The sequence below is a fragment of the Phoxinus phoxinus genome (assembly GCF_949152265.1).
Source record: "Phoxinus phoxinus genome assembly, chromosome: 10".
Classification (NCBI taxonomy): Eukaryota; Metazoa; Chordata; class Actinopteri; order Cypriniformes; family Leuciscidae; genus Phoxinus; species Phoxinus phoxinus.
The window spans coordinates 14,624,332-14,646,238 of NC_136885.1; the positions used below are offsets into that span (position 1 = coordinate 14,624,332).

General features: G+C 37.8%; 1 protein-coding gene across 1 annotated transcript; it reads right to left on the reverse strand.

Moving 5' to 3' along the window:
* Window positions 1-4,471: 4,471 nt before the first annotated feature.
* Window positions 4,472-21,358, reverse strand: colq (collagen-like tail subunit (single strand of homotrimer) of asymmetric acetylcholinesterase). The gene is made up of 17 exons (XM_079626679.1): window positions 21,103-21,358; window positions 19,765-19,874; window positions 19,385-19,495; window positions 16,883-16,927; window positions 14,776-14,802; window positions 13,624-13,695; window positions 12,512-12,574; window positions 12,389-12,415; window positions 12,209-12,253; window positions 12,078-12,113; window positions 10,984-11,064; window positions 10,798-10,894; window positions 9,806-9,942; window positions 9,535-9,654; window positions 9,173-9,299; window positions 7,937-8,039; window positions 4,472-7,285 (listed from the first exon to the last, which is right to left on the reverse strand). The coding sequence occupies exons 1-17, from the start codon at window positions 21,191-21,193 to the stop codon at window positions 7,216-7,218; spliced, it is 1,362 nt and encodes a 453-aa protein (XP_079482805.1). The 5' UTR covers window positions 21,194-21,358; the 3' UTR covers window positions 4,472-7,215.
* Between the last annotated feature and the right edge of the window lie 549 nt (window positions 21,359-21,907).

Genomic DNA, 21,907 nt, shown 5'->3' on the forward strand with positions numbered 1-21,907 from the left:
TTCACTACTTCAAGTAAACTGTATTAGTGGACTAATGTACGGTGTATTGATTAAAGGTTTAGTGGGCAATTTCGTATTCAGCCCAGGGCTGCATCCGAAATCGCATGCTACTATATTGAAGGCGAAAAACAGTAGGCTATGTGACATTTGATATTACAGTACTTTTATTACTCATAAAAGAGTAGGCAAAAAGTACATGACCTCCTACTTCTGGCGAAAAGTGTGCATTGCTACGATGGACACTTTACTATCCCATGAGGCAACAGGAGAGGATTTATGAATAGCAGTGTAACGACGCAACTGACGCTGGCACGTCACACGTGACGCTACACACATTCATACTATATGGAAATAACTTTTTTTAGCGGTCGAGAAGTAATTACTTATTCAAACTGAGTACCCACTCAGGTTAGTATACGATTTTGGACGCAGCCCAGTGCTGTGTTTAAGTCCAATTTTGTATACCCTTCCCTCGCAACTTCTCTCCGTCTTGGTTCAATCCAATCCACTGCCATTATAAAGCTTGCAAGAGCCAGGACATTGATTAATATAACTCCAATATTCGTCTGAAAGCAGGGCCGGCGCTAGCCATTTGAGTGCCCTAAGCACAATTTGGCAAAATCACATCACGTTCAGTTGCAAGGTTTTTCTAAAGTTCACCTTACCAAGAGGCAGATAGACATTGTATTGAAGCGAATAAATTACAATAGGGAACGTTCTGCACTAATAGCCTGCTATGCACACATCTGTAACGTAATTGCCTACCTATGGGGAAAATTAGCTTTATTTGTCATTCAAATATGACGATGAGGACCCCAACGATTGGCCTTCCTTTCCTTCTCAAACAAACTAACTGCATCTTTAACAGCCCAAGTTTCAAAATTACCAGAGAGAGACTGGCACAGGAGATTCACCTTTTTCTCGACTAATTTGGTCTAGGCCTATATTACTTTTGTATTGCTTTTGTATATTAACATGCTTTAGACATATTTTATTTGTTATTTATACTAGTAACCTATTGTGATGATTTTTCACGACCCAGATTTTTGGTGCCCCCCCAATCCCTACGCGCAGTGCGTGATGTGCGTGTGCGGAGCACCGTACACCTATGATTGCTTGAGGGTGAATAAATCATGGGATCATTTTTGGGTGAACTACTCCTTTAAGTGTGATCTGCTATGACGTCATAATCATGGTGAATTGTGGTCTATGGATTTGTCTGAAGTGTACATATTGAGTAGACTTGCTTCCTCTGTCAAAATCGAGGGGTCGTATATCTGTCCAAATAAACTTCCCTTGTCCACTTGAGGAAGTTGAAAGCACTTCAAAATGAAGTGGCTGGAATGAGCACTTCATCTTATTCCAGACAGATGAGCCAATGGTAGCTGCTCGCATCTCAGCCTGCCTGACAGACATACGGTACATTTCTGCCTGGATGAAGAACCACCATGCGCCTGTAACTCAACCTTGCAGAGACAAAACTGTTTGTGGTCTCGGCCAACCCAACACTTCATCACAACTTCTCCATTCAGCTACGGTTGTCAACCATATCTCCTTCCAGACAACTTTGTGAAGTTTAAATGATAATCAACCACAGCTTCAGACCACTTTAACTCCCCAATCCTGCAGATTTGCCTTATACAAAATTACGAAGATCAGGCTCTTCCTACACAACTCCTTGTCCAAGCTCTTGTTCTATCCAGACTGGACTATTGTAATGCTCTCTTGGCAGGCATTCTAGCATGTTCTGTCAAACCTCTGTAACTGATCCAGACTGCAGCAACGAGAGCGAGAACACACTCAAAAAAGAATAATTTTGGCCTGTCTCAAATTGTTTGAGATTCAGTTTGATTCATACAGACAGTTCAGTCATGCACTGAATCGTCTCAATTTCTTACATCGAAATAGACTGATGACTCTGTCTGATGAAGGGCTTGGGCCCGAAACGTTAAACGCGGTGAGCAATCATTAAATTAGCTAAGGAGCATTTTCTGGTGTGCGGACTCATTGTTTACTTGTCTGCCCAGCACCCAGTTTTATTGTTTTGGATGTGTATGCTGTACCTTTGAACTCTATTACATCGAAATAGAAACAGGATAAGAGAGAAAACAAAAAGAAGAGAATATTTACTTACAAACCATTTTAGGAGACAAAACTCAGAAATGTATTCTGCCGTTTGTCAGTGATGAAGCAGTGCTTTATTGCGCATGCAGCTTATGAACGACTCTTCTGCTGGAAAAAAATAATTTATATCCTTATACATCTTATTTTGAAACAGAAATAAGGAATTGTTTTAATGTGCGAGACTTCCGATTAATTAGCCGCCTACAGGTAAATAACTTGAATAACAAAATGCAGTGATTACCACTGTAAAACTATTTGTGCTACTAACCAGTGTTTATGATTATGATAATGAGTTAAAATAATATAATAAGTACCAGTTTGGAATATCAAGCAGCATAACAGAGATTTTGTACGGGTAAAATAAGTGGAAGCGAATGACGCGTCGCGGGAAGCCTCGCACATTCAAGTTACATTAAAAATAATGTGGATAAACAATTAACAAAACAAAAGATTTAAAATATGAGGACACTTTTTTTTTTGGGGCTAGAAACACCTCTGGTTTCGGATCACTACAATGGCTGTACCTTCAAATAGTGCACTATATAAGTGTATAGGGGGCGATTTTAGACACAGTTTAGGATTTCAACAAGACATTTTAAACTCCAGTCCAGACTATGGGATTATCAGAAAGTTTCCACTCAGCTGCAATGGAAAGTCCTGGGCAGCTATAGCTAAATAAGACCCCATTTGAGCCCCCACAAATGCAACAGGGTCTCACCTCACACCCTGTTCCATGCGGCCTCCTCTTCATAGTCTCATACTGGCATGTTCCCAACAAAGTTCAAAATCAGATTCTGTTATGCAATGCATATGTAAGATATTGCCTAGCTCATCTGCAGGCAAATTACTGTAATGACATTAGTGGGTAAATATATGGCTCTATAATGTGGTTACTGAACGACAACCATCTTCAAAAATCTCAGTGCCAAGCTCGAGGTTCCTGCCAACCTTTAAAAACAAACACACACACACATAATTAAAAAATTCCAGTCCAAATCCACAGCACAAGACTTTTGCAGGCTCCATGGTCTGTTCTCTCGGCAGCACAAAGAGTTTCTTTCCTGAAAACTGTCGACAGCATCCCTTTTATCTTTCTCTGTCACCTTCCGTCTTCTCCGTGATCAATACACTGTCAATCACTGTCGGGCCAAACGCCCACATACACAGTCTGTGAGCAGCAGAACCAGAGACTCAGCACAGAAATGCTGATCTAACTGCGTCTGGCTGTGATCTAGCACAAAGCTTAGTCAGCTACAACTCATCAAATTTACAGCAATGAGAGCAGTTCGACATTCTCTGAAGGCATGGCAACATAAAAGTTTTACAGACATCAACCTTCATATGACATCAACCAAAAAATGAACAAACAAACAAAAAAAGAGAGCAAGACTGTTTGTGCAGGTTCATCTTTATGAATCAATCAGTCAGCTTCGTTTGAAACTATTTCCTTTGGCAGTGCAAAAATAGCAACTGTAATTGTAACTGGCAATATTGTGTCTAAAATCTAAAGGGTGGAATACATTAAAAGACTTGTCCCAGTTTACAGTCTTGACGAGTCAACGCTAAGTCAGAAAAAGTCGGAGCAAATTGCCGTAAGTTGCCAAATTTCACAGAAAGTCCAACACAATCTTATGGCAATGCTTAACTATTTTAAGTTTTGGCGAATTGTTAGCTAATTTGTACCATCTCATTTGTACATTTTCATATGATCCACTTACGCCCCAGTGACGGGTAAGTTTAGGGGTACGTTTTTGAATAATTCATACAAAATCGCCACCTCGTAACAGTTACGTTTTCCCATGTGGTCAGATTGGGAAATCATGTATTGCATGATAGGCACATCATTTTTTTAAACTATGTTTTTGCTTTAGAATATGAATCCATCCAGTCAGAGAATGTCAAACATTTGATATTTTGAGCTGATTTTAGAACTCATTTTTAACTCATTTGTCACATGACTCCTAACAACGAGATGCAATTTCCTGTGCGGGTTGTGTTCAGACCAACTTGTTTAGTGTATTTTGTATGTGTATGATGCCTATTATTAAAAAATTCAGGGTTTTAAAAGTTGTGTAGTGCATACCAGAATTCAGGTTATTCAGGACACTTTTTACCATTGAGGTGACTGGGAAAAGTGTCGCAATTAACCTTAATTCACCCAATATGTTTTCTAAAATCGGCTGAAAATATCAAACGTAATATATCGAACGTAATATATCAAACTATATATTAAGAACGTAATAGGGTCAATTTTGATTCCACGTTCACATATGTATTGACAATGAGCACTATTATTTTTTCCTCTCAAAACTCATATTTAAGTGAAGAAAATGAATAGGTCCAATATAAAAGTCAGTGACAAGTTAGCTTTCAAAGCTTTATTTTAACATCGTTACAGGACAGTATCAAACATGTTTTAATATTGAGAACATCTTTCAAATTACACTAGGACAAAACATTCAGTCTCTTTTGTATGTTTGTTGTGCAATATATGATAACATCTTTTCTCAGTTTGTACAAATACAGTTTGAGGATAACAGTCAGTTACAAGCTTAATGCACTTTAACTCCAAAAAACGCCTCCCTGTTATAGGCCATCAATGTATCGAAATGTGGCAATCTTGCTCTTTTTAACAAGAGTATACGATGAACATGCAGTTGCACCAGAATAACACATTCAAGACACTTATTTCCATATTATATCCATAATATTTTACATGAAATCTACAGATAAGTCAGGAATATCACCCCATAAATGTAAGCAAAGAGGTTCCTGTAGCAAATGCATCATATAGCTTATGGAAAACTGGCTTACAGTTGATCAAAAACAGTCATGTAACTCAAAGGTACTTAAGCAAAGTTTCACTGAATATAACAGTAAGTAAGTGCTGTATGCTACACCTCAGGTCCTGTAATCACAAAGGCTAAAGCACACCGTATATGCTGAGGTATATTCAGACTGGACTTTGGCACTGGGTATGAGTCAATTTAAAGCCTTTGGGACGACATAAACAGTCCAGCCTTAATCCAACAGTCTTTAGCCTGAATAGCAGCGAAATGCTGTAGCAGACAGTACAAAATGTTCAATAACAGCTGTAGAGCCTTCACATACTGTATGGTTTCCCCAACACAATCTCATGGCAATTCATAACTATTTTACATTTTGGCAAATTGGTAGCTAATTCCTATGAATTTGTATGTACCATTCGTACATTTTCGTAGGAGCTCCATTGACGGTATGGTTTGAATGTGAGGTTACGGGTGAAGCTTCACATGCTTACTTTTCTTAAAAGGGTGTGTTTTTGTACGAATTAATACAAAATAAATCGCCACATCATTAAAAAGTTACTTTTTCTCATGAGATTGGGTTGGATTTCCCACCCTAATTTAAGATCAGACTCATAACCCTAATAAATAAACCGTATTTGCTTTACTTCAAGACTGCAAGCTCTTGAAGCGCAAGACAACAGCGTGGAACTAGGCTAAACTGTGGAATATGTGCACCTTACTCCACACATGGAGGTGGAAAGGTTCTGGATATCTTTAAGTGGTTTCCTGAGATATGACGGAAATGTTAGACAACGTGTAACCCAGCAAGACATACTGAGAGCCTGGAAAGGAGGGTATTCTAACCTTAAACATCTGTAATAAAGTATCGTCAATCAGTAGCATTGTAGTATGTTGTGGTTACTGCTGAAGTACATTTATGCAGCCTTTTTTTTTTTTTTGATTAAATTGTCAGTGAAAACACTTCTATGGCCAGGGTCCAAAAATAACACCTTCCATGCGCCACACGGGAGTAAAATGTGATTTTGGTTAGTAAGTAAATGGATTTACTGGCCATTTGGGTCAATGCAACAATGGTTGAAATTACAAGAAACCACTAAAACGAGTGTATAAATGGTAAATGAGAGGTAGTGTTTCACTAGTGTTTAGGGTGGGTAAAATGGTCTCAAATGCAACAAAAACGTACCTTTTTTTCAACAATAATTTAAAGTCTAGTTGATACGATTCAATGTGTGATTTTGTCAGATATCATTTCGTAAGGATGCGAGACAGTGTTTCTCGAACAGCGTGATCTGTGATGTCCGATTCGAGAACAAATTCTGTCAAAGTATACTGCTCAAAATTTGTTCATGTTAACTAATGTTAACAAATGAGACCTTACAGTAAAGTTCCCACAGTGGCCTTTGAAAGCCAAAGTCGGATGCATGCAATGGACTGAAGCACTTCTGAACCGCCATCTTTATAGCCATTCTGACATTTGTCAATTAAAAAGTAATTTGGCTTTTAGCTAAATATAATTTTTGGGAGCCAACATTTTTTTTTTTTTGCCTGGAACCTTAAATTTCCTAATTTTTTTCTAATATACCCGCTGTTGAGCTGTATGGCTACAGGTTAATTTTGGACCCAGTATGCAAAGCTGTACCGATCCTAATGTACATCAGTGTTAAGATAGTTCAATTATTAGGATTCTTCCAGGGCCAAGCACCAGTTTGGTCTAAGCCTACATAATATTACATTTAAAGATATGAGCTTTTTCTCAGTTACATGCCTCGGTAATGATCTCTGCTGACACGTCTACTGCAATCTCAGCCTCATGCAAAATACTATAGTAACAATGTCACATTGCATTCCACATACAGATCACCCTGTGTAAGGGAAGGTGGGGTGGACCAGGGAGAAAATGGCTTTCCTCTGAAACAGTACTACAGTACTTTGAGGTATTGAGGAGTCTTTTACCCATCTCCAAGGACACCCAACTCGCTTGATTCCTCTTGCCAACCACACTGGCCAAACGTCGAGTCAGGGCTCGAGCAGGCAGCAGAGGCTGAATGAACGGATGTTGGTGTCTGAAGTCCTGTTAGAGTTCTTAAGAGCGCGAGCAGAACCGTGGCTTTGCCAGGCTTTCCTTTCCCGAGTGAGCTACGTGGCCTCAGAGCATCATGTCAAGAAAGAGTTCAGCTAATGTGTTTGTGATAATTCCCCTCAATGATTCCTACTCTCAGTTTATCTGCTGAATCTACGGTGTTCAGTGTCGTTGTTTATACGGATCTCGCCAGCTGAATTGAGACACTGCTTTCTTGTGTCCTCATGTGAAATACTTGCAGTTTGTCGAGTCAATGAAACAGTCAGCTGTGCATTTGAGATGTCCATAAGACCTGTGGACAGAAAGATGGACATTAATATTGTTTTGGACATTTTGTCAAATATTATAGTCTACTTTTTCAAGGACCATGGGGTGTTCCTTTATTTTTGTATGGGTTTTTTATCTAAACAAAATTCTTTTAAAATATTACTTTAATATAACTTTGTGATCGAGTATAATATTCAGTCAAAAAAAAAGTTACCTTACCGTACTTTTTCGTTACAAGTAATGCGAGTAATGTAATTAGATTTATTTTTCCAAGTAACTAGTAAAGTAACTAATTTGTTGTAAAAAACTTTTTTACAAATTTGTTGTAAAAGAGTTACTTTTTCAAATAAGTAACGAAAGTTACTGTTTTCCCATTTCTTGACTGACACCTCTCCTCTAGTTCTAGACTAAATGTGAACATCCATTGACTCATCTCACTTGCACAAAGACAGATTCAGTATTCCTCAAAATGAATAAAACCGCAAACCTGTAATAATTAAATATGTTAAAGAAACACAAATATACTTTTATATTAATCAATGTCTTTGCTGCTGACCTTCGATGGGACCAATAAAATCAATTATAATTATAGATTTTTTTGTTCGTCCATACTCTTACATGTTCAATGGGATTTTAGCTTTTTTTAACTTTTTATATTGATGAGGAAATGTCTTACCCAGGCAAAAAGGATCTGCATGTGTGAAAGCCGAAATCCTTTCCGTCACACTCCTCTGCCTCTTCATAGCGATATCCATCCCCACAATATGCAAACTTGCACTCTGGGAAAGAAAGAATGAGAAACAGATACTGTAAAAAAAACTATCTGAAGAAAACAGAAAAAAAAACAGCCTGACCTTCAATTTACAGTAATACAAACAAACATTTCTTTAACTTAAATAATGTAGACCAAACGACTAAAATCTGTTTGTTACCTTTAAAATATACTGACAACTACCATAATAACCAAGGTGGTATATATTCAACCACACGATGTGTGTTCATCACAAGTAGCTTTTCCACAAGCTGAGGGAAATACTAGTATATAGAAGATGCACAGTGTCATTCACACAAATACGAAACACCATCATGGTAACACAAATGACAAAAAATAATGCAATAAAAATGTATTTAACAACATATAAATGTAACAGAAATCCCATAACTGATGACAAAAAAACTAAGAAGAATGATTTCAATGAAAAACATTTCTAGAAATGTCAATTTATATATTTTTTTTCACAGTAAATTATAAGATTATTTGTTCTTTTTACTTACAAAAAATATATATTTAACGGTATTTTACTGTAAAACTACATGTTTTACATGTCTACAAAAATTCCATAAGATCTATTACAGTTTTTCACCATTTAGTGTATGGGAACTAAGTTAAGTTTTCATGTAATTTGTCTTTTAACTGCGTTAAAGACAAATTACGATAATTTTTCACAGTGAGAGATACATGTACGCACACATACCAACTGCACATTATCCATATTTTTACACGGCACACAAAATAAACAGAATAAATGAAAATCAAATATTGATTTGAGTTAGATTCTTTTATTAAATGAGAACCCAGAGACCACAGAGCGATAAGAGTGATAGCTCAGCTGTGTATGAAATCGAATGCCTGGGACACCAGCCAGTTGTGCAGTTTAGAGGTCATTGCACTAAAATATTTGACCGCAGAATGCAGTGATCGACCAATCAGAATGTAGTATTCCAGAGCGCCGTGTAATGAATTAGAAGAGCACTTGTTTGGGTGACTCCTGAATGAAGGTGTTATTCTCGGCTCGCTATACAGGACCCGATTATTCTTGCATTCCCATTTTAGAACTCACTCTCATATTAAAAAGCATTGCAGCATGTTGTTGAGAATAAGCTGTCAGTTTGAACTCGACCAGATACTTACTGACACAGCCATCTGTGACCACCTTATTCCCGTCATCACACTCCTCTCTGTTCTCAACTTGCACAATGCTGTCTCCACAGAAACCGTCCTGGTCGGGATCCCGCTCCATCGACTGGAACGGCGTTAACTGGAATGAAAGAGTCTTTTACAGACCTTGGAGACTAAAATCACCAAGTGTGTAAAACTATTAAAGTGCCCCTATTATGCTATTTTAAAGGTACCTAATTTTGTTTAGAAGGTCTCCTACAATAGGTTTATGTGCATCCAAGGTCAAAAAACATAATATACATTACAGGATCATCTCTTTTCTCAGTGTCAATAGGCCAACTACCCATTTATTACTTTTGTTTATTGACTGGCACCTGAATTGGCATCCAGCCATCAGTGTCTTTGAAGTAAAGCGACCTCTGATCTTTACGGAACGCCAAAGCGTTGTTGGTCTGAAGGCGGTTCAGCTCCTGTTCGTTATTCACCACAAATATCTGCAACAGACATTAAATATCATCAGATGTCTGAACGTTGGACTGGGGAAAAGAATTATGGTCCTAAAATTGAATATCATGCAAAAAACAATGGAGTGAGCCGCACATATCTGGAAATATTCAGTAAACCGTGCCTGCACTGGTGGCTTACCGCTGGCACTCTGGGATAGATGCCCCGGTGCAAGTGCTGGTCAAAGGAGGGGTTGACACTCGACGGGCTATTGCATCCGCAGCGGCCTGGGTTGCCAGATTGTCCCTTCTCTCCTTTCTGTCCTACCATGTACAGTCCTGGAGGAGAGGTAAACAACATAAATGTCCCTCCATGTGATGCAAAAGTAAGTGAGTGATTTTAAGAGCTACTAAACCTGGCCCTCATCTATCATGAAGAGTAAGCAATTGAGTTAATATGCACAGAAACCAAAACAAGACAGCAGCTGTGCTGTGAATAAAGTGATGACATAATGTTTGTGATTCTGCGCGAAGCTTGGCTGCTCCGGCCATCAGTTAAGGACATGATGTCATGGCTTCAGTCACCTTTGGGGCTTCTGTTTCAGTCAGAGATCAGGTTGCCTCTGAAGCTAAATAAACCAGTGGTGGGATTTCCTGAGGTGATTTAAGATCATGTGCTTCACCGTCTGCACATGGCAATAGCTAATGCTGCAATATCATCATGTGATCCGCAAACTAACAACTCAGAAGATGTAGCATATAGTAAACATCTTTTTTTAAATTAATACTTTTACTCAGCAAGGATATATTTAATTGATCAAAAGTGACAGTAAAGACTTTTAGTAAAAATAAATAAAATAAATGCTGTGGTTCTGAACTTTCTATTCATCAAAGAATACAAAAAAAAAAAAGAAAAAAAAAAGTATCACGGTTTCGACACCATTAAACAGAACTGTTTTCAAAATTCAACTTTGCCATCATAGGAACAAATTACATTTATATATGTGTTTTTGATCAAATAAAATGCAGCCTTCAAAAACATTGCATTATTACAACAACAAAACCTTACCAACCCCACACTTTTGACCGATACAGTAATTGTTCTAAAATTTTCATGGCATTTCCCTAGGGAAGTTTCCTTCCTCAGAGACCAAAAGAGATTTGAGATCTGATACTTGTATGTAAATATAATACCTGAGGCGGGCAAACCAGGAGGGCCAGGGTGACCAGAGACCCCCTGAGGGCCTGCAGGTCCCATGGGTCCAATTGCACCACCGTCACCTTTTGAGCCCTGCATCAGAAATCAATGATAATGGTCATTTATTTCTAAGGGTTTTGCTTTGTTATCATGTTGCCATTATGTGTTTAAGGATGAATCACCTGCTTTCCCCTTTTTCCTGGGCGGCCGGTGGGTCCCCTGTTCCCTGAGCTTCCAGGTTCTCCTTTTGGGCCCATTTCACCCTAAAAAATAATTTTAAAATTAAATATAATACTATATTAAAGGGATAGTTCACCCAAAAATTAAAATCCTGTCATTAATTTGAGCGATTTCTTTCCCTCCATTGACAGCTACACAACTACCACTTTGACTCTTAAAAAAGTTCATAAAGAGATTGTAAAACTAATCCATAAAATTAGAGCAGTTTAGTCCAAAGTTTCTGAAGAGACACGATTGCTTTATATTTTATTCACATATAAACATTCATCAACACATCAGTTATGATAAAAAAGAAGCTCAAGCATGTTCGCTTGACGTGCGAGAACCAATGAGGTTCACTCTCGTGTTACGCGGCACGTTTGAGCTTCTGATCGAGTCTCTTCAGAAAATTTGGATTAAACTGCTCGATTCACATGGATTAGTTTTATTATCACTTAATGAACTTTTTGAGGCATCAAAGTGTTAATTGCATAGGCTGTCATTGGAGGAACAGAAATCAGATCTCATTAAAATACCTTACAGATATCTTATATTATTTACAGGTTTGGAACGACATGAGGGTGAGTAATTAATAATACATTTAAAAAATATCTAATAAAAAACATTTATTCTAACAAATAAAATAAAAGCAAACACTTTACAATAAGGTTCCATTTGTTTATTTAACTAAGTACTTTTTGCATGTAATAATTTTAGTTAATGTTAATTTCAACATTTACTAAAGTAATAAGTAATAATACTTATTCAAAGTAATAAGTTGTATTTCTTTTCATTAACGTTAACAAAGATAAATAAATACTGAAACAATTTAATTGCTCAGTGTTGTTAATGTTAGTAAATGCATTACGGGACAACTAATGGGACCTTATTGTTACCAATAAAAATAGACCACTGCATTATCATAAATAGCACTAACTGTACCATAACTTATTAAATATATTATGTAATACAGCATATACAGTTAACCAGTATAACCTCCTCTAGCATAATCCTGTAATATTATGAAAGGCTAAAAACGTAGTAATATTTTCAGCACCTTTTGCCCAAGCATTCCAGGAAGACCAATTGATCCCTGAAACAGAGAAAGATGCAGTCTTTGTACAAAAATGAACTATGGTTTAGACCGATTCAAACTTGTATTGCAACACAAGTACTCTGGTAACTTACCTTGTCACCCTTTAAGCCGATTTCACCTCTGAAACCATGTGACCCCTAGCAGGACAACATCAAAACCCCAGTGACATTAAATCATTTACAAGATAAAAAGTGTCATTGATGAACAACAGGGAATAAAGTGAAAGAATGAATTGAATGATGAATTATAGTGGGTTCAGAGAGGTAACTCACTTTTTCTCCCTTATGTCCAGGGAAGCCCTGCATGAAAGAAATTAACATTAACACATAATTCTGTGTCCATATGACAAGGCATTATGACTATAGCAATACTAATTCAGGACGCTGGGTCCAGACCTTGGGTCCAATTAGTCCTTTTGCCCCTGGCATGCCCATCAGCCCAGAGTCACCTTTCTCCCCCTGTTAAAAACACATAGGAGTCACTGTACACTAAAGCATTCACTGCAAATGTGTCACAAGGGTTCGGTCACACTGGCAAAACTCGAACAGTAGGATCTAAACACATTTAGTTAAACAATAATCCAAGCACAAGAAACAGAAACCAGGAATCACACAGGAAAATACAACACAGGAAACACTGGGGTTTAAAAACACAGACAGGCGAACTAGATAAGACACAGGTGCAAATTATGATAGAGAAACAAGGCGAACCAAAAGAACTACAAAAGGACCACAAAGCTGGAAACAGGAACCATGAAACAATACAAAATAACAGTCTGGAAACACAAAACACACAGGGAAACCTGTGACAGTTGCACAGTAGAGGTCAATTACAATTCATGCTTGAGAAACACAACTTTTTGCTTTCAAATTTCATACCTGATTTGAAGATAAAGTATACACAACTGTTCAAACTTTTGGGGATGAATACGTTTATTCAGTAAGGATGCATTAAAATGATCTTAATGCAATTAAAATTTCTATTCGTCAAAAGAATTAACAAAAATATTATGTAGCGCAACTGTTTTTAACATTGATAATAATAAGAAATGTTGAGCAGCAAATCAGCATTTTAGAATGATTTCTGAAGGATAATGTGATGCTATCTGCTAAAAATTCAGCTTTACCGTCACAGGAATAAAATGCATTTTAAAATATATTTGTGCCTTGGTGAGCATAAGATACTTTTTTTTTTTTTTTTTTCATAAAAGAATGTTTCATTCTGACCCCAAATCTTTGAATGTTAATTTAAAGTAGGCTATGTTAAACATAAAACAGTTTTATGAAAAAAAAAATAATAATAATAATATATATATATATATATATATATATATTGCCGGTATACAGTATTTAGGTGAAGAAATGTTTTAGATTCTAAAATATTTTGAGATACAGAATATTTGCTTTTTCATCCTGACAAATGTGAATCTACTTCAAGTTAGCTCCCGCCTTCTGTAAAGAGAATCAGCAGGGATTGTGTTCACATGACGATGGAATGAATTACTCACTTTAGGCCCAGTTGGTCCTTGCCATCCGCTTGGTCCCTGTCGCCCTCGGAGACCAGAAGGGCCAGTGCGCCCCTGTAACACATACAAGCTATGAATCTAAAGTGATCAAAAATGCTGGCGGTGGCTGGCAAAGCTGGCAGGAAAAAGTTAATACACCACACAGTACAGTGTTAAATATACGTATAAATAAGTATTAAATAAATAAGTATTATTTATATACCGTTATAGTATTTATTAATATTTTGCTTTTATTTGTATATTTTCATTTCAGTTTAAGTTTTAACACTGATACTACTGATACTGTACATTAGATCAGAAATGTAATTGAGGCAGGCATGTGTCCAAATGTAAAGAACACAAATGTAATGGGAAATTTACGATTCTATTGAGTATTATCTAGGTAGTTATGAACTATGTTCCATTTCAATAATCTAATCAATCTATGTAACACCTAAAGATGATTGGCTCCTCAAACACAGAGCAATAAGGACAAGGTGAGGACAACGTGTCTTCCGAGTGCTCTGAGGGACAAAACAGCCATCAGGAGAGAGAGAGAGAGAGAGAGAGAGAGAGAGAGAGAGTAAACTAAACCCCATCAGTCTCCTGGCTTTAATTAAATTATGTGCTAAGGGCAGGAGCCGGGGATTGTGGGAGAGCGAATGATTTATTGGGCTGCCCCAGCACTAAGCGAAATTACTATGCAATGCTGCAAAGCTTCCTACAGCAGTGGCACTCTACTCTCAGTGCCTGCCTGGAGTAAAACAATGCACCAGCACACCCAGAACCCTGCGCAGTGGTTTAGTGGCTTCTCGGTTTACCCGCAGTAGGTATTACTGACTCTGCTCCCAAATGCCTTCCAGGAAACCACACAAGCCACAAATCACATTGTGGGACAGGAGCCATGGGGATGTTCCATTGTGGATTGAACCTAATGAGGGTGACCATAAGCGTCCCCTGATGTTTAAGCACTCCGCTGCTTACACATACAGAAGATCATGTGGAAACATGTGACCCGCGTATCGGTGTCAAGGTTGCGCTTGCTTTGAGTTCCATCCAGCTGCAGTTGCTAAAGTGTATGTGTGTGTGCATCTCTCATTCCTTGTTCTTTAAAGCAAATCCACTTATTGGAAAGTAGAGGACATTAAGTCTCACCTTTTGTCCAGGTCTTCCAATTTCACCCTGGCAACACAGAGGAAGGGAGGAGGAAATAAGAACAGAGTCAGTCCATCAGTGTTTTACACAATATATACAGTCCTGTTCTGATGGTGTCATTGACTTAAAGGAATTGTTCATCCAAAAATAAAAATTCTGTCATTATTTATTCAGCAACTGTAAACTTTTATATCTTCTGTGGAACACAAACGTTGATATTTAAAAGGGATAGTTCAAAAATGAAGATTCTGTCAATAATTACTTACCCTCATGTCGTTCCAAACCTGTGAGACTTTCGTTCATCTTCGGAACACAAAGATCTTTTTGAAATCGGAGACCTTTCTGTCCCTCCGTTGACAGTGTACGCAACTACAACTTTGACGCTTCAAAAAGTTCATTAAGAGGTCTTAAAACTAATCCATTTGAATTGAGTGATTTAGTCCAAATTTTATAAAGAGACTCAATTGCTTTATATGATGAACAGATTTAATGTAGTCTTTTATAAACAATGATCAGCGAACATAAACAGAAGCTCAACTTAACCTGCTTGACAAGAACAAACCTCTTAAAAGCTCAAACATGCTGCGTAACACGAGAATGAACCTCATTGGTTCCTGCAGAAGCTCAAATGTGCTGCGTAACACGAGAATGAACCTCATTGGTCCGTGAGGAAGCTCAAACGTGCTGCGTAACACGAGAATGAACCTCATTGGTTCGTGAGGAACCATAACACGAGAGTGAACCTCATTGGTTCTCTCGCTACAAGCGAACATGCTCAAGCTTCCATTTACCACGACTGATGTGCGAGTTGACATTTCTGTTGATGAAAATTCAATCTGTTCATCATATAAAGCGATCGAGTCCCTTCAGGAAATTTGGACTAAACCGCTCGATTCACATGGATTAGTTTTACGATCTCTTTCTAAACTTTTTAAAGCGTAAAAGTGGTAGTTGCGTAGCTGTCTATGGAGGGACAGAAAGCTCTCAGATTTCCTCCAAAATATCTTTATTTGTGTTCCGAAGATGAACGAAAGTCTTACGGGTTCGGAATGACATGAGGGTGAGTAATTAATGACAGAATTTTCATTTTTGGGCGAATTATTAGGTTAAAGAATCTGTTTTTGCCCATACAATGCAAGTCATTGGGGTCCAAAACAACACTGAGACATTGAGACATTTTTCAAAATATCTTCTTAAGTGTTCCACAGAAGAAGGTAATACATGTTTGGAGTAACATGAGAATGAGGTACATAAGAATGAACTATCCTTTTAAACACACGGCAGGGGTTGTCATGTGAATTAAAGGAATCCACAAGGTTGCACTAACAGCATCTGTGGTATTACACAGGTATTACTGTGGAAATGATTCAGTTACACTTTATTTTAATATGTCCGTGTTACAGTGTAATTATACATTTAAGTATTGAGAAATAATAATGAACTACATGTACTTACTTTAGGGGTTAGAATTAGAATGTGGTTTAGGTCAGTTGCGTGTAATTCTCAATTTATATTAATTACTATAAGAACTACATGTAACGTGTAACAAGGACATTGTAATATAAAGTGTTACCAATTATTCTAACCTATACCTCATTTTGAAAAACAAGCAAAAATTGTGTTCATGGTAATGTACTTACAATAGAAGTCTATGGGGAAAGGCATACATGTTAATGGTATAAAAAAAACAGCCAAAAAAACTTAAATATTATAGGTCTTAAAATAAAAATACTGTGAGAGAATATGCTTACAAACATTGTCTGTGCAAAGTTAACCAATTTTTAAACTCTTTGTCATGTATGTTCATTCTGTAATCCTAGATGTGTGATTTTTGTTCGTTTTTACAAACTGAGAAAAATTAGAAGAAGAAATGACAGTATGTGTAATATAAGTAACATCATGTAATAGAAGTAATATAACAGTAATTAGGTTAGGTTTTGGGGTAGGTTCAGGGTCAGAACCTAGTTATTAGCCAGTTATTATAATTACTATAATAAATACATATGTATTTGCTGAAAAATAAAGTGATATCTTTACACAATCTTATTTGTTTCCTAACCTCACTGGATCACTTAGATATGTATATTTGCATAAATATGATGCGTACCTTATCTCCCTTTGGTCCCTTTGGTCCTGGCAGTCCAGCAGGACCCTGATCATAACACAGACATTGCAAAAACTTATAGAAAACCTCTTGCAATTTCAGGTAATATCAAAGTCACGACAATCACAATAATATTCACCACATATTTGAAAACCTATGGCAGGGATCAAACCGTTTTCAGAGTGAACTTGCAGGGAAGGGGTGAACTCTCCCTTGGGGCTTCGAGTGTCTGTGTGTCTCTCTTGGGGTTGTTTCTAAGAATGGCACGATGGAGCAGAGACTGGCAATGGAAAAAGGTCTATTTCCATCTGCTCTAAATGTGGAGCGTTAATGGCCTGCTGTGTCGTGGGGGGGCCAAACTGGTCACATCCGTGTCACTACAGAAAGACGTCTGGGGAACTCACACGGGTCTCACTTGCTGAGAGGGTTATGAAGGCTAATTACAGAGCTGGAACTGACCATTGTGAAAACCCAATACTCAGCTTCCTTGAAGCACCTACACCAACTACGCAACCCTCAACTAATTTCCACATGACTGCTGTTAATACTTATGAATAAATACTTAACATTTGAGTTTGACAGAGTCTGTACTGGTAAACATAGCTTATGTGTCAATGACATGATGCTAAAAAAAATATTCAGATCTATTAATTTATTCAGAAATAAATAAAAATGACATTGACTCGAATACAATTTATCTATTTATCTATCTTAAATTTTTTTAATTAAAATTAATGAAGAAACAAATGTCACACTGATACAACTGAGTATCTGTAAGGGTTTTATTTAGTTTCAGTGTGTTTTATGGTAAGTTTACATGACAGCAATGTACTAAAAACGGAAACGTTTTTTCTTGGTACAAATTACGACATTGTTACAACAATCCCTGTTAAAACAGGTCTAAAAAAGCTGTATTATACTGCCAGGCCAGTAAGTTGGCAGTCACTTTGTCAATTTTGTAAATAAAGACCGCACTTGCGCACATACACATTCTTTTACAGGACACTCGCACCAAATGCATGTGCCTATAGACTAAACACGTAATACACGTGCATGCCGTCACTGTTTCCACAGATTCGCGTTTTTGTACTTTACACAGAGATGATAACGGTATCGTTTTGAAATCCCTTTTAAAAAGTCTGCATTTTGAGGCCCCCAAAGTGCCATTGATGTGTAAATGAACGGCCAAAATGCATAAAAAGTTTTTCTGTTGAAAACAGTGTGTAAATAGCCCCTAAGTTTGTTTTCCCTGTTCCTGTTTGCCTGAGTTCTCATTCAATATTTGTTGTCATGGTTACTGATTGCATTGTGCACCCGTTTCTTGTTCAGTTTGTTTTACCTTGTGTTTTATAAGCCCTCAGTTTAGTTTTACTCATCGTCCAGTATTATCTTTGCTTTGGTTTTCTCCTGTGGACTGTTTTCATGACTGCAAAAGCTTACAGGACAAGTTCTGTATTTTACACTTAAAGCCGTTTTCAGATCGTTTCTGATGAAATAGAACAGTTAAGTTTAAAATTTGGACAGATACTGCTGTCCCGAGAATTTTCGTTTTCTTTCGCTTTCCCCCCCACCTCCACAATGGCTGCATAGGTGCACAGGGATAATCCTTCCTAAAACGCATTAAACTTTCATTTACAAAGACGTGAAACTCACTGAGTGGTCAGGGGTGTTCACTGATATGCTCACACAAAAATAGCTGCAAAAGATGCTTTCCAACAGTTGTTTTACCATTCGTTGTAAAACTGTGGACCTATTTTTTTTCAAACGCATCAAACCCATTCTTCCGTTGAGAGCTGGAAAACTATGATAAAACCTGTTGGAAAGCATCTTTTGCAGCGATTTTTGTGTGAGCATATCAGTGAACACCCCTGACCACTCGGTGAGTTTCACGTCTTTGTAGAAATTCATTTTTAAGGACTACAACAAACGGCTGGTAACGACTACATGATGACAATGCCTCCCGGGTTAGTGACATCACCAACCCTAGAATTTACATAAACCCCGCCCCCGGAACACGATTTATAGATTAGCCAGACAGGATATGCTAATCAATGACTAGAAGATAACTACACATAAGCTACATAAATTCATCAACTAACCATTCAGAAATGTCCAGTTGCTTCTACAGTCACTTCTTCTTGAGTCTTTCCATCATCATCTGACTCCGGTTTTAACATAAAAGGCTAAAAGTTTTTAAAATGTTCACTGCATGTCTGTGTGAGGAAAAAGGACACGAGCTCTTGAAGCTCTGCCCACTGTTCCGGGAGCAGCAGCTCATTTGCATTTAAAGGAACAGACACAAAACGGTAGGTTTTTGCTCACCCTCAAAAAGTGACATTTTAACATGCCATATAAAAATATCTGTGGGGTATTTTGAGCTAAACCTTCACATACACACTCTGGGGACATTAAAGACTTATTTTACATCTTGTGAAAAGGGCATTATACCACCCCTTTAAGCCTATGGTTCTGTCCTCAACATTATATCACATTTGAAGCACATACCTGAGGGCCAGGAGGTCCTGCTGGTCCTGGAGGCCCTGGGGAACATGTCTGGGTTGTGGGATTGTGCTTCTCATCTGAGTTCCCCTTATTTGGTGTAACACCAGTCTCAGTCTATAAGACAAGACAAGTCACGTAACATAACATCTGAGAAATATGATGGAAATGAGAAAATGTGAAATAAATAGTTACAGTCCTTGCAGCTTCAGTGGTAATCACACACCTCTTTTGACTTTTATTTGCATTTATTTATCAAAGTGCTGTTGTGGTCATGGGGACAAACGTAATGTATTTATTCACACCCTGAACAGTTGATGTAACCCTTGACCGGGAACCTACATAAAATCCAGGTGCTGGATCAGCGGTCATGTGTCAGGACTCACCAGAGACCCCTGCCGCCACAGTGAGGGGGGTGGAGGGAAGAAAGGGGGCGGAGGTGGACTCAGTAAACAGCAGGGGTTGAATTTCTTTCTGGTTTCCAGCAACTGGAGATCTAGATGTGGGGAAATGAGGTTCATGAGGAACATGTCAACAGACACGTGGGCCAGCGGCACAGTGTCTCACGCCACTGTTTTGGAAAAGAGAGACTGGAACACATGACAGCTATGATAGTTATCATGTGGATAAGAGTGTAACATTCATTCCTGAAACTACTGGATATTTAAAGATTTATCTGCAAACACATGACACTAGAGCTTTTCTAAGAAATAAGGCATTTATGATGACTTAAACTGGTGTCAAGGTGTTTTTTAAAGATTCTATGAAGTCAGTTCACCTCAAGTTCACACAGTTACATTTACATTGAATCGTTTAGCAGACGCTTTTATCCAAAGCGACTTACAAATGAGGAGAACAATGGAAACAATCAGACCAACAAGAGGGAAACAGTAAGTGCTGAAACAAGTCTCAGTTAGTCTAACACAGTACACATAGCAAGGTTATTTTATTTGTATAACAAATAGAATAGTATAGAATAGAAAAGGTAAGTGCTAGTATTAATTGGTCAGGTGCTGACGAAAAAGATGTGTACTAAATAAATGCAGTTCATTGCATTTACTATAAAAAAGATCCACTAACATCTGAAAATTACTTTTTCTTGTCATATTGAACACTGTATTGTTTTATCAACCTTTTGAATATTTGTGGTTATGTATAATCTGTCTTTATTTAAAATAAATGGTACTTGCTTTCATATGTTGTATATAATGCAATGATATTCATACATTAAGTGTGACTTCAGTGTCGAAATACTTTCCCACATTTTTTATGTGTTATATATGTATATATATATATTTGTTATTGCTGTGCAGGAGAAAAAAAAGTGACCATAAATACACATGTATCACAAAAAAATGTGTTAACTTTGCAAAAAAACAAGCACTTGCCTAATTAAACTTTTCACTGCAGTATTGGCCGACTAAAACTGAAACACTGCCATTTTGCCATTAGAGATAATAACCAGAGATATTTCATTGGGGAAATTTATTGCAAAATCAGGGCAACATCTAATAACGACCTGTGCAACCCAAGTCAAGTTATGAATATTCTGCAACTGCATTTATTTAATTTGCATGATTCATGAAAATACCAAGTTAGTCAAACAAGCTTATGTTGCTGCAAATAGTCGGATTTGCATATTGTGCAAACAAACTTCCCTCTGTAAGAGAAAACCCCTAATATCAGCACCTACCAAACATGTGCAAACAAGAGTGGTGTCTTACCTGTTGGGAGAGGGAATATGTTCTCCACGTAAGAGAATGACGACACATAGCAGAGGAGTTGAAAATATAGTCCAAGCGAGAACAGAATCATTCTGCCGGCTGCCGTCTACCTCCAATAGCACCGAGGAGTGATCTGAGGCAGTCCCGCACTACTCCTCTCTCTCCCTGCCACTCTCTCTCTCACACACACACACACACTAGATCCACGCCTTTAGGAGAAGTGAATGCCAGCCAATGTCTGTTACACCTCTCCCATGTATTGGCCCTGAGCTAAATATACAGGAGGCAGCCGGTCAGCTGCCCTCTGTAGCCAATATTAGCCTGTTACTACTGCCAGCACTGCTTTTGTTTCCCCTGCCTCAAATGGACAGAGAAAACAAAACAGTATGGATAGAAATGACATTGAAGTGACAAGGTGTCATGCAAGTGGTGAAGTTGAACTACCGGCATTCATTTATAGATGATCTCAGTTTGTATAGAACGATAGAAAGTCAAACCTGCTGGGCATCTATAACTTAATCTGAGACGGGCTACCACTGGCATGTGATACACACACACACACATGCATAAAATGACAGAATTAGCTTGCATGCTCTGTAGTGGAATATCACAGATGTTTTCCAGACCCCATCGTCTACCTCGCCCTCCCTCTTTTTTCTTTCTCTTCAGGACTTATCGACCACCACTGCTCACAATTTATTGGCGCCTTTACTTTCCCTCAGAATTAATGACGGAGCAATTATGAAGAGGGCCGTTTAAAAGCCTGATGGGAGATGCAGTCTGTAAACGCCTGCAATCAGACAAA